General features: G+C 45.6%; 1 protein-coding gene across 1 annotated transcript in view; it reads right to left on the bottom strand.

The window, feature by feature from the left end:
* The window catches only part of LOC149287117 (calcium/calmodulin-dependent protein kinase kinase 1-like), a 53889-nt gene that overhangs the window by 29700 nt on the left and 9827 nt on the right, over positions 1-14362 (bottom strand). The window contains exon 2 of the mRNA XM_089493282.1: positions 3447-3995. Coding sequence (XP_089349408.1) covers positions 3447-3893 — 447 coding nt within the window. The 5' untranslated portion in view covers positions 3894-3995. The remainder of the gene's footprint in view (positions 1-3446; positions 3996-14362) is intronic.

Consider the following 14362-nt stretch of genomic DNA (forward strand, 5'->3'; position numbering starts at 1 on the left):
GCCAAATGCTCCAGAAAGAGCACAGATGTCAGCCTTGCAGAGCGGCCAGAGCCGCCAGCGAGCCAACAATGGAAAGCTTTCGGCCCATTCTTGGTGCCAAAAGATTGCATTATGTCTTTTGATGCCAAAAGAAGTTCCATAGCAGGGATGAAACTTTTAACGCCTGTTCTTAGTGCCTTTATCCTCAGTCCTCACATGGGCAAGATAGGGTGAAACCTCTACTTGCATCAAATCAGGGCCGTGGGTGACAAAATGGTTATGCTCCCAAATAAGAAGAGAAGCGGCTTTGGGCACAGCGTTTGGCAAATTCTCTTACCGCTTTCATGTCAAGGGTGCGATGCATCTGAAAGAGGCTTCGTCTCGGATTTTAAAGTGCTGAAACTTAACCTTAAAACATAGATGTCGCTGTTGTTGGGTGCCTCCAAGTTGTTTCCGACTTAGGGCTATTGTGGGGTTTTCTTGGCAGGTCGCTTCAGAGGGGGTTTGCCATGGTCTTCCTCTGAGGCTGAGAGTGGGACTTTCCCCAAGGGTTTCCGTGGCTGAGTCAGGATTCAAACCCTGGTCTCTGTAGTCATAGTCCAAAGGGGTCGAAAATGAAATGGAGGGAAAGATGCTCGACGTGGGTGACAATGATATTTGAACAAATCCAGATTCAGTATCCTGGAGCATCCCACAGACTAAAACTGGGACAGATGTGGGCAAGCAACCACAGAGCGGTCAAGATGGAAACGTTCCAGCAACTCAAGAAAACATGATACAGTATCATTGCTGGCAAGTCTCTATCGGAGACATCAAGTCAGAAATCGTGGTAGACATTCACAAGCGGGGACTGTACCGAATATACTGCTGATAGATCTGAACCAAGAAGAGTGAAGATAATAGGTATTCATTTCATTTCTGGACTGGAGCTAAAACATTGGTCCCTCTCCCAATGTAACACTAAATACTAAATAGTACAAAATGAATCAGTGTCACAGTTGGATTATTATACCTGTGATCGCCTTTCCTTCAGTGTATTCACGGTGCTTCCCATCTGCCTCACTGGATTCTCACAACAACCCTGTGAGGTAGGTCAGATCGAGGGAGACAGACTGCCCCAAAGTCAAGTTAACAGATTTCAGTGCTCATTGGGGAAGTGGATCTCCAGTCTAATATGATAACCACTACACCGCCGTGGTCTCTTAAACCTAGGTCTTTACACTTCCCCACTCTAACCATTGCACTACCTTGCCTCCCAATAAAGCAGGCACTGGGTTCGTGGCTTTCTTCCCTGGAGGCAGATGTTCAATCCCCATGGCACTGCGATAAGATTATTTCTGGCGGCGGCTGTCATGAATGGATCAGTCTATTCTTATCTTGTATATATTTGGACTTTGCGCAGAAATGTCGCAGAGCGATTATGAAATGCTTCCATTTCAAAACCCCATTTTGGAGCCGCCGTTCACAGACAAAGATTTGTTTCCTCTGCGTTTCCTGCATTTGAAACCTGAAGATAACACTACAGAAACCGATGGATCCCGAAGTCACACAATGAACCTTTTCGCCTTTATGGTGGCGCAAGGTTCTGATGATGTTCTGTTCTCACTCTGAAGAATATTTACCCTTATCTTTAAGAAAAAGAAGACAATCCCAGCAAACAAAAACCCTACTATATCTTTCCGCTCAAAAGCACCGCTTGCCAACAATCTGGCTAACGCCCACCTTTTGCCCTCCTTTTAAAAAATTAGCAGCATACTTTCGGCCCCAATGCTCAGCGTCACAGGCATCAGATGATAAAATAGTCATGAGCAAGCTGCCGCCGCAGATACATCTCCCCGAGGCTGTGCGCTGAAGCAAATGCATTCCTCCAAGCTGACTTTGTGCCATCTTCGAGACAGAAAAGGGTGGAGTGTTTAAATATATAAGCTCTTACTGTTGTTGTTTGTGCCTTCAAGTCATTTCTGGCTTATGGCGATCTGAATCACGGGATTTTCTGGGGCTGAGAGTGTGCAACTTGCCTAAGGTCACCCACTGGTTTTCCACGGCTGAACTAGAAATCAAATTTTGACCTACAGAGTTGTGGTCCAACACTAAAACCACTACACTGTACTCTTATTTGTTGTTGTTGTTGTGTGCCTTTAGGTCAGTGATGGTGAGCCTTTTACAGACCGAGTGCCCAAACTGCAACCCAGACCCCACTTATTTATTGCAAAGTGCCACATCCCTCTGGCTTTCTAGTAAGAAACTCTGGCAAACTGTGCGAGGGAGACAGCATGTGTGCCCACAGAGAGGGCTCTGAGTGCCACCTCTGGCATGCGTGCCATAGGTTCGCCATCACTGCTTTAGGTCATTTCCGACTTATGGCGCCCCTCAGGTGAAACTATCATAGGGTTTTCTTGGCAAGATTTGTTCAGGGGAGGTTTGCCCTTGCCTTCCTCTGAGGCTGAGAGAGCGTGACTTGCCCCAAGTACACCCAGTGGTCGAGCCAGGATTCAAACCCTGGTCTCCAGAATTGTAGTTCAACTACTCCAGGGTTGTAGTTCAAACCACTACATCGCCCTGGCTCCCAGTTTATTACTTTAGAAGAATGGTGAGGTTGTTGGTATGACATCCAAACAGTGATACCTTTATTGGGCTGTAATTGTGCATTTTGGTTGGTCCATTAAAGGTATCATTGTTTGGATGTTATTGGATTTGCTATATGGCCAACATGGCTAGATGTTGGTATGTGTGCAACATGGATGGTCTTGGATCTCCTGGACAGAGTAGTGAAGTTCATCACACTTTACCTTTGAATGACTATCAGCATATGCATACCTTCCAATGTTTCACAGATGAAACCAGAACACATTTGGCCAAGGAACCTCAAAGCTGGTCAAGATGGTAAAAGTTATTAATAAGGAATGGCACACAATCTGCTGCTTTTAAAAAGTCCCAGTCTTCCATTCCTGCTCCTGCTTTCCCTTTTTGTCCGCAGCTTAGTTCCGTGGCTGCAAGCTGAGCCCAATGTGCAAAAGGAGTCAACACTCATTTAAACCAGAGGTTTCCAAATTCTGCTCCTCCAGATGTTTTTGACTTCAGCTCCCAGAATTCCTGACAGATGACCTAGCTGCCTGAGACTTCTGGGTGTTGATGTTCAAAACACATTGAGGACCAAAGTTTGGGAACCACTGATTTATATAAGGGACACCATTTCACTGTGCCATTGCATATAATGGGACTTGAGCATCCATGGATTTTGGTATCCGCAGGGGGTCCTGCAACCAAACGCCAGTGGATATAGATATAGAGATTCCAAAAATATTTAGATCCCAAAGATGTATAGATTCCAAAAAGCAAACCTTGATGTTGCTACTTAATATAAAGGACACCATGCCACTAGGCCACTTTATCTAATTGGACTTGAGCATCCATGGATTTTGGTACCCAAGAGCCCAATGTACATTCAGCATAGACCACCAACTTACCGCTGCGTCTGAGATGGAGACTCGGTGCGACTCTATTGTGGGCCGCCTGAGAATCCGGGGAGAGATGTGGGTGGAAGGCCCCGTGGCGTAAGGACCAAAGCTTGTAGGGTCAGTGCAAGCCAAGTAGTTTCCGGCAGGCCTTTCTTGTAGCGAATACTTCCGGCCGGACAGGATGGGTCGCGCGGGTGCTCTCTTTGGTGCATGAAGCTCGTGAGTCCCATCCAGTTCTTCCGATGTCCCCAAGTCATCTTCCACCCCATTCCTTTGGCTGTCGGGAGCAACATTGTTGGAGAAGGTGAGGTTGTCTTCTACTGTTTCTTGACCGTTTGAGCTGGTGGCGTCTGGGTTGAGGGTGACATTGATAGAGGCTACCCGATCAGCGAGGTCAGTATCACTGCAAGACCTGTCTATGACACCGTCGGCAGCTTCAGATGAGGTATCTCCCATACTTGGATCCCTGATGTCCACCGTCTTAGATGTACAATATTGCTAGGACCGTGCAGCACATAGGAAGCCTCTGGACGGAGCTTCTTCTGCCCATATAGATCCCTGGAAAAAATCACAATAGCACATTATTATATGTTCCCTTTCATACAAAAGGTCTCCAAACTGAATGACAAACCAGGAAAGTCAGATACTTGTGAATACTTATTTGACCATAATCCCATATAGATTCCTATTCCTAGTTGTTGCAACACTAAGTCTATAGTAAATAGTCTATTATTTACTAGTCATGTTCTAGTTGCTGCAACACTAAGTCTATAGTAAATATTGCATTTGTTGAGAACGTTCTGCTCTTTTTAATACAGCAAAGACGATGGAAAGTTTGGCGCAGAAAACTTACGCTGCTAAGAAGGAGGTCCATTTCTACTCCTTGCCGCCCGAAGCGAGGCAAAGAGACCTGCCTTGCGAGGAAGGACAGCAAAAACGCTGCCCAAAAGAAAAATAAATGGTAAACATTTCAGCAATTGAGGCGGAAAGACATTGCTGCTTCTCACGTCAGCTCTATTTTTAGACAAAAGCAGAAGGAAACAAGCGCAAAGATGGAGCGCAAGAGAACGTATGGTGGAAGTGTAAGAAGAGACCAAGCCGTCCCTGAAGAACCCAAAATGTTGCAAAGGCAATCTGGTTGCAAAGGCAATCTGGCAATCCCAAAGAGCCCAAAATGTTGCAAAGGCAATCTGGTAATAATTTCCATCTTTGGTGCCACAACAAACTACAAATCCCAGGATTTCCATAGCATGGTGCCATGACCATTAAAGTGGCGTCTCTTTTTGTTGCTATTGTTGTGTGCTTTCACATAGTTTCCAGCTTATGGCGACCCTCCCTCAGGTATGCTGGAAGCCACTGTTTCCCTTTGCAATGTATTTATTTGTTTTGATTTATTTTATCTTTCTTGGTATATAGTTTTAGATTTATAACTAGTTAGGTCATATTGTATTGCATTACATCCCTAAATGTTTTTTTACATGCAGAGAAAGAGTTGGATTTGTGAAGTCAAAGGCTTTCATGGCCGACATCCACAGATTTTTTGTGGCTTTTTGGGGCTATGTGGTCCCATGTTCTAGAAGAGCCGAACGTCAGGAATAAACTCTTCTAGAACATGGCCAGGTAGCCCAAAAAGCCCACAAAAATCTAGAGCTGAATTTGTATTTTGACACCTTGTCGGTGCTTCGAATCCATCCTCATCGTCGGCTCCGTCTTTATTTGCAGGGCTGACGCATTTGGGCGGCAGAAGTCACAGAAATTTGCCCTTTGGCCGGCTGGAGCGGGTCCATTTTGAACCAATTCATTCATGAATGTGAACTGCAAGTGGGTTGTTTTATTTTATTTTGCAGCAACAAAATGCTGTTGGGGCGAATGTAGTGTGAACTACGCTCCACTGTCAAACCGATCCATTGATTCAGTTCGCAAAGCGATTGATTTGTAAGTGGGAATGTGGCCCAAGTGTCTCCTGCATCATGGCAGCCCTTTGAGAGACCAGAAACGTAGCCAGTTCTTGCTCATTTCATAGCGGAAAACTCGTTATTTTGATTATTTTCGATTGGTGTCACAGTCACATTGCAAAACTCTTCCCTTGGAGAGGCCAGAAACGGTAGCCGCTTCTTGCTGAGCTCAAAGCGGAAGAGGCCAACAAGGAATCGAATGCACCGCGCACCACGTGCCTCACTTTGAAGTGAACCTGATGAATTGTTTGGTACGAAATGAGGCCTATTGCCAGAATCGTGGCCCGGAAAGATCTAACTAACCACTTTGAAATAATGTGCTCCGGCTCTATTAATAACATCTATCCGATGCATTCAGGGGAATGGTGTTTATTGGCTTTGCGGAGACCAGAAAACGAAAGGCAACAAGACCCCCAGCGTCTCCTTTTTCATGAGAACAGGAAGGAGCCGTCAACTGGCGCTTGGGCGCCTGGCCAAAAGGAAACGAAGTTGCTTCCAACGAAATCCACTTCCCCCTTGGAGACTTGCGTTCATAATTGTTTACGATCCATCTTGGTCTCTGAAAAGCATCCGGCGAGGAGAAACACCGGCGTGATGCTAAAACCCACCTCTTATTTCTGTGGCTGGGTTTTTAAATCATTTTTCATGATGCTTGGAAAGGTACCCAGACGCATGGGAAATGCAAGGATGCTCTCAGTCTGTATGGAGCTGGATGGGCAAGTGATCGGATCTGGAAGACTCAACAGCAAAATCAATGCAAATGGAGTGTCCCCTCAAAAGCTTGGAGGTAATGTCAAAAGGTAAAACAAGTTACCTTTTTTGGGTAATGGAAGCAGGATGAATAGACGACTTAAAAGTAACACAATGTTTGAGGAAGGCAGTTACTTTCCTGGCATAAGCGGTAGTGAGCTGGTATCTCCCAGGTCAGCGGATCGGCTTCACCAGGAGCTGGTTCTTTCTGCCTGCCTGCCGTAGTTTAGTTGCTTATACATATTATCTGGTATTAATATGGATCATAGAATCATAGTGTTGGAAGAGATCCCCAAGGACCATCCATTCCAACCCCATTCTGCCATGCAGGAACTCTCAATCAAAGCATCCCCAACAGATGGCCGTCCAGCCTCTGCTTAAAGACCTCCAAAGAAGGAGACTCCACCAGATAATGGGACATGCAGTCATGAGTTGAGAGCCAGCGTGGCGTAGTGGTTTGAGTGGTGTAGTGGTTGGACTATGACTCTGGAGACCAGGGTTCGATTCACAGCTCAGCCGTGGAAACCCATTGGGTGGCGATGGGCAAGTCACACTCTCTCAGCCTCGGGGGAAGACAATGGCAAACCTCCTCTGAACAAATCTTGCCCAGGATAGGGTTGCCATAAGTCGGAAAGGACTTGAAGGCACATAACAACAACAACTTCCTTACTGGGGTGGTTGCTCCCATTTCTTCTGTGGTTAACAAGCAGATGGGGAAAAGGGCAAAGAGATGGTGGGGTTGTCTACCCTGCTTCATAAAGCATTAAAAACCTGCCTTCCCCCTGAATCTGGGGCTTTATTGAGAAATCTCCACCGATTCGAACCCGCTACCATGCCACTGACAGCTAAAGCGCACCTGCAATTACCATCCCATCTCTGCTTCAAAACCTCTATACGCAAGGGTTTTCTAGCATGAAATGGTAACCTTTGTAGGGTTTCTCTTTGCAGTGTTAGAAGCGTTGAGGCATGGATGGTCATAAAAATTCAGTTTTTAATCTTAATTCTGTAAAAATCAGCCAATTTATTTTTTGCTCTGAATTCCGTAAAATGCAGCCAGTTTTTATTTTGCTCTGATGCCAAGCTTTGCATCGAAAAATCCCTCCACGCTTCTGCAAGAAGCCACCTCCATCCGAGAGAGGCGACCAAGCGTCTCCTGCATCGCGGCAGTTGGTATTCGCAAGGAAAGAAGAGGAAAAGAGAGAGAGGGAGAGAAAGCAATCCCCCCGGTGCATTATCCTTGATCGTTCCATGTTCTAATTACACAATGATCCTGATTTGCATAATCAGACGCAATTATCCTAATTGCATGTATAAGCAATAATCAACCCAAAATTACTCAGGGAAAAAAAAGGGGGGGTCGGGGAACGCATCTCCAGGAAGCAAATTTAAAACACATTTCGGAAAAGCGAACATTGGGATGCCAACCGGGCAGATGGGACCGCAGAGGAGTTTATCACACTGGGGCAAATTTTGGCATTCAAGAGAGATGAAAGCGCACTGAAAGGATCCCGCGAATGAAGCGAAAATGGTGAGCCGTGGCGCGAATGATTATCACACGCAGCCGTGCAAAGAGAGTGATATCGGAAATGCATTGTCGCCAAAATCCCCAAATCACCTGCAGAGCAACATAAATGAAGCGGACGGTGAGTCAATTTCAGGCTCGCCGCATCCATGTTGTTTTTCTGTAAGATGGCTCATGGCTCCCAGGTCAGCAAATGTACAAATGAGGCTACTGAAGCAACTGGAGAAAAATGCAAGCCAAGCCAAAAATGCAATACCCCAAGAGAGGAACTCAAGACACGCAACTACAAACCCTGCACAAGTTGTACAGAAATGTGGGGAGACTGGTCCATCTCAAGATATCTGCGGAGATTCGAAGGGCTCTGGGCCCTGATACTTGGGTTATAATAAGGAGAGGCTCAGCAAAGACACCCAACATCTTTCCTTTGCATGAATCCAAAAAATGGCTTCCTCTTCCAGTTCCACTTTCCAGCATGGTGAATCCCTGCTGACTTTTAGTAACAACTTTAAAGGAATCCTTGAAAGTGCAGAACTTATTTTTTTGGCAGGTGGAGGACGTTTCAGAAGAGACCCACCAGGTGACTTTGGGCAAGTTGCAGATACTCAGCCCCAGAAAAGCCCTTAGTGTCACCATAAGTTGGGAATGACTTGAAGGTGCACAACAAGAAGCTGGGGATGATTTAAAGGTACACAACAAGAAGTTGGAAACGACTTGAAGGTGGACAAGAAGTTGGGGATGACTTGAAGGTGCACAACAAGAAGTTGGTGATGATTTGAAGGTGAACAAGAAGTTGGAAACGACTTGAAGGTGGAGAACAAGAAGTTGATGATGACTTGAAGGTGGACAAAAAGTTGGGGATGACTTGAAGGTGGACAAGAAGTTGGGGATGACTTGAAGGTGGAGAACAAGAAGTTGATGATGACTTGAAGGTGGACAAGAAGTCAGGGAGACTTGAAGGTGCACAACAAGAAGTTGGGGATGACTTGAAGGTGGGCAAGAAGACAGGGATGGCTTGAAGGTGCACAACAAGAAGTTGGGGATGACTTGAAGGTGGACAAGAAGTTGGAAACAACTTGAAGGTGCACAACAAGAAGTTGGGGATGACTTGAAGGTGGACAAGAGGTTGGAAACAACTTGAAGGTGCACAACAAGAAGTTGGGGATGACTTGAAGGTGGACATGAAGTTGGAAACAACTTGAAGGTGCACAACAAGAAGTTGGGGATGACTTGAAGGTGGGCAAGAAGACAGGGATGGCTTGAAGGTGCACAACAAGAAGTTGGGGATGACTTGAAGGTGGAGAACAAGAAGTTGATGATGACTTGAAGGTGGACAAGAAGTCAGGGATGACTTGAAGGTGCACAACAAGAAGTTGATGATGACTTGAACATGAGCAAGAAGTTGGGGATACTTGAACGTGCACAACAAGAAGCTGGGGACGACTTAAAGGTACACAACAAGAAGCTGGGGACGACTTAAAGGTACACAACAAGAAGCTGGGGACGACTTAAAGGTACACAACAAGAAGTTGGGGATGACTTGAAAGTGGATAAGAAATTGAGGATGAATGAAGGTGGACAAGAAGTTGGGGATGACTTGAAGGTGCACAACAAGAAGTTGGAAATGACTTGAATGTACACAACTAGAAGTTGGGGATGACTTGAAGACCCAGGAATATGCAACAAATGAAATTATTAACAGTTTGCTGTCTTTTCAGGCCACCCAGAATCTGCCACTTGAGTTCACCTTTTGGTGGGGATGGCCTTGGTTACTTTGGAGAGCTTGCAAGCCGCCACATTTTCTGGGACAAGATAATACAAACCCCTGTTGTTAAGGCTTCCAATAACCCAGAGAGGAGTGGGAAGGCACTGAAAGGCTGCAAGAGCCAAGAGAACAATAATGCGGGGAAAGTTGACAATGGTTGCTGCTGACAGAAGGCAGGCACTTGAAGTATTTATGTGCTCCCGGGTGATGGTATGGTTGTCATCCCTATGGCAACAGATTGCTTACATTCATTCTTTGGAAGGATAAAAAATAAAATTAGTTGCAGAGGATGGGAGAGGAGTGAGGTTTAGAAAGGGGGGCAATCTACCCGCTTTGTGCCAGAGGGCATTAGCCAAAGACTAGGCAAGCCATCTTAAGAGAAACACACAAACAGATGTGTGGGTTTTTTGGAGAGGGACACCATAGCCGGCGCATGGTGCCATGCTTTGAAACTGGAACAAGCCACTTTGTGGTTCTCATGGTCAATCTTTTTCCACCAAGAGCAACATCAAGGTCTCCAAAATCCAGTGCCATCACTAGGATTGGCATCATTTGGGGCAATAACTCATGAGTCCCCCCACATTGACCTCTTCCCCTGCCAGACCATTCTTTAGTAATTGTTTTTGTACCGATGTTACTTGTAAATCGTAATTCCCAAATATTGTGGAATGTAATAGCAGTTGTTGTTGTGTGCCTTCAAGTCGTTTCTGACTTATGGCAACCCTCAGGCGAACCTGTCATAGGGTTTTCTTGGCAAATTTCTTCAGAGGGGGTTTGCCGTGGCCATCCTCTGAAGCTGAGAGAGTGTGACTGCACAAGGTTGTCCATGGCTGTGCCGGGATTCGAACCCTGATCTCCAGAGTCGGTAGTGCAACACTCAAACCAAGCAGGCTCTCCTTGGGTGTTACAGCTACGTATTTGTGGTTGAAAACACAACCTCAGAAGTGAGTGGAAGCCTACTTTCAATTTGCAATTCCAGGTTTATAGGCTGACTTTTCAGACTTTACTGCCCAAGAACAGAGAGTAATGGCTTTTTTCTGTGTCGTTCTGTGTAGTGCTTCCGTTTTCAAGGGAAGATGGGTGTCAAAGTGTGCCTTTTGCCGAATGGATTTTCCCCCGCTGGGAGTGGCGAACCCACTGTTTTTTAGTCCGCTCTGGTATTTAGATGGCTTCTTTAATGTTGAAAAAAGCCCTCTCCAAAACTGCGTGCCTTGGATGGTTCCTTTATAGCTCAGTCCAAAATCCAGAGTGGATTTGTGTTGTTGTGTGCCTTGAAGATGTTTCCAACCCTATGGCAAACATATCCTGGGGTTTTCTTGGCAAGAGGTTTGCCATTGCCTTCCGGAGGCTGAGAAAGTGTGGCTTGCCCATGGGCACCCAATGGGTTTGGAGGCCAAGCTGGGAACCGAACCCTGGTCTTTGTAGTCATAGTCCAACGCTGAAACTACTGCACCACCCATTAATATGGAATCCGCCTATCATCCCTGATGAATAGAAACAGAAAAACCTAAACATTAGGATCTTGTTGGTGGTGGCACAAGAACAAAATCTCCAAAGACAGACGCATGAACGCCAACCTTGTTGAATCCAAAGTGCCAAAAGAAGACAATTTCATTCTCAGTCAACATCAGGTGTGTTTTCCGCCGCCGCGGCCAATACCTCTGTCATTTATGGATTAATTTTTATTATTCTACTAATTGGCTGATTCGGAGTCTTAACTCATTTGCTCTCTGCCTTGAGAGTTTAATGAGTCGGAAAGGGCCGAGGAAACAAAGAAACGTCTTTGGTTATCGTGGAAAAACACGACACAGCCAGCCTTTCGGAGGGTTTTGCTTTTCGGATGAAGAAAAAAGATACTCGAGACGACTGACGATGCTTTTTGAGGGAGCCCTTTGTGAGTCCCATTGAATGGATTATCGGGGCGGGTAGGGAACAAGGAAGATAAGATGAAACAACACACACACAAAACCCGCACACCCCAACACTCGGCTTTGGTTAATTGTGTTTTGCATGTGTCTAAATTAAGGCGGCGGAGGAATTATTCCCTTCCATCTGGAGGCCTTTGAGCTTTCCGCTGGGAAACAGAGAGCTGTTTTTCTTCAGGTGTGCGGCGGCTTGTCAAAGCCCTAGAAATCTGCCCTACAGAGAGAATAGCAAAACAGCTGCTCCCGAACATGCTAATTTGATATATATTTCCTATTTATCCGCCTTTTTCATTTCGGTTCACAACAGAACCGAGATTACCCTTCTCTCTTTCGGTCTCTTTCCATCCCCCTTGAAAGGATGAACGAAGGGAAGATGAAGAGATGGTAGAAAGGAGGGGAAAAGACAAATAACGACAGTTGGCCCTCCCTTATCCACGGATTTTTTATCTACGGATTCAAGCATTCACAGCTTGAACGTGCTCAAAATAAGCTATACATTCCAAATAGCAAGCCTTGATGTTGCCATTTTGTGTAAGGGGCACCATTTTGCTATGGCATTGTATTTAACGGGACTTGAGCGTCTACGGATTTTGTTATCCACGGGGGTCCTGGAACGAAACCCCAGTGGATAACGAAGGCCCACTCTAATATATCAAGGACCCAGCTATATTCACTTCTCCTCCAGCCTGATATATTATACATTATACATTTGCTCTTAGTGACCTCCTGGTGTATACAAAGGACGAAGAAGGTCATAGCATCATAGATTTGGAAGAGACCCCCAGGGTCATCCAAACCAACCCTATTCTGCCATACAAAAAGACACAAAGTACTCTCAACAGATGGCCATCCAGCCTCTGTTTAAAAACCTCCAAGGAAGGAGGCTCTACCACCCTCCGAGGCGGCGTATCCCACCATCGAGCAGCCCTTACCATCAAGACGTTCTTCCTAACGTTTAGGTGGAATCTCTTGTCCTGTAGTTTGAATCCATTGCTGTGCATTCTGTTCTCTAAACCTATTATCATAGGGCTTTCTTTGGCAAGATTTGTTCAGAGGAGGTTGGCCATTGCCATCCTCTGAGATGGAGAGAATGTGACTTGATCAAGGACACTAAGTGGGTTGACATTCAAACCCAGATCATAGTCCAATGCTCAAACCACTACTGGCTCTCTAACTTATTCGTTTGGTTAGTTCTGGCCCTGCTTTCTAATCTGTTCAGGTCACTTTGAATTCTGATCCCCTCCTTTTGGGGTATTAGCTATTCCTCCTAATTTGGGCAAATTTGATAAGCATGCCTTCCGTTCCTTCATCCAATTGAATTTATGTACTTAATGCATTTGTGTATTTTATAGTTGGCATTTACCTATTTAACGGGACTTGAGCATCCACAGATTTTGGTACCCGCGAGGGATCCTGGACCCAAAGCTCAAGCATCCACTGTATTTTGGCAATGATTTCGTCCAGATGGCCAGGGTTTGGAGCAGCAACACAAGTCATAGAAGAAGGTAATACTTCATCCATGCAATTTCTCTTGCATATTTAGTGTCTTCTCCAAGCAAAAGAGCCAAACGGCACACGGCTCTTGGACGCTGGCCGGCCTCATCTCTTACTCTTGCATAAGAGAATTAAAAGGCACCTTGCAAGATTATAGCTCCCATCCTCCAGACATGAAAAGCTGAAGGAGGGTGGGGGAAAGACACGCACAAACACACACAAACACAAATCGGGGTGGGATGGGGCCAGACAGAGCCGTTCCTTCCAGCAGGCAGACGTCTGGCGGCTGCAGTTTTTAAGGCAGGGAGAAACTGCAACCTGTCAGGTCTCATTAATTCTCTGAGCCGCTGGGAGAAAAGGGCAGGAGAGGAAAATGAAATGATGGGGGAAAGTGGCCCAGAAAAGAAGATATCTGCTACTCACTGAAGAAATAATCCACTTGAATTGCCATGGCTCCATGCAATGGAATTGTGGGGATTGAAGCTTGTTGCGGCACCAGACCTTTTCCTCAACGTAGACACTATACTTCTACCTAGAACTGCATTGGCTCTTTCAGCTGCCATGTCACACTGTTGGCTCATGTTTATCTTGTGGTCTACTAAGCCCTATGAAGAGGGTTGGACTAAGACTCTGGGAGACCGGGGTTCAAATCCCAACAGCCATGAGAACCCACTGGGTGATTTTGGGCATGTCACACTCTCTCGGCCTCAGAGGAAGACAATGGCAAACCTCCTCTGAATCGTAGAGTCTTAAAGCGTTGGAAAGGACCACAAGGACATCTAGTCCAATCCCCTGCCATATGCAGGGATACACAACTACATACCACTTTATCTGCCCTGGCTTAGGGCTAGAGAATCCTGGGAGTTGCAGTTTATTATGGCGCCAGAGCTCTCCAAAAACTACAGTTCCCAGAATCCCCTAGCATTGAGCCAGGGCTGTTAAAACGGTCTCAAACCGCTGTGCATTTTGGACCTCAAAACCACAGACTTGAGCCTTGAGTTTGTTTGTTGCTAAAAGCTATTAGCCATCGCAATTCAATACAATCATGGCAAAATCCAAACCATTAATGATGTTTCTTGCATTTGTGTATTTTTGCATTTGTATATTTTTGCATCACTTGCTTGTAGTCGCAGAATTGTGGAATCTTACAGAGTTGGAAGGCAACAAATCTTGCCAAGGAAAACCCGCAGGGCCGATTTGCCTTCAGGTCAACGTACGTCGAAAACTACTACTAAGTACAACAACTACTAGTAAGACCCAAGCTAGATCCCTTTCACAATGTATTGCTTCCTAGCCAGGTGTCACTCATCCTACAGTTGAGCATTTCATTTTTTCCTGTCTAGATGGAGTACTATTACTCTCCATAAAATTCAGTAATGAATTTTAGTCCGCCAAGGACATTTTTGAATTTTGGGTACTATACTCCTTCACTCAACGGAATAGTAGTGCTTTGATACCATTGTAACCCTCCATGGTGCTCTACAAAGCCTGAGATTTGTAGTTTTTATGAAGTATTT

Source organism: Sceloporus occidentalis, unplaced genomic scaffold (assembly GCF_023333645.1).
Source record: "Sceloporus occidentalis isolate IW3139 unplaced genomic scaffold, rSceOcc1.0.p SCAF_64, whole genome shotgun sequence".
NCBI classification, from domain to species: Eukaryota; Metazoa; Chordata; class Lepidosauria; order Squamata; family Phrynosomatidae; genus Sceloporus; species Sceloporus occidentalis.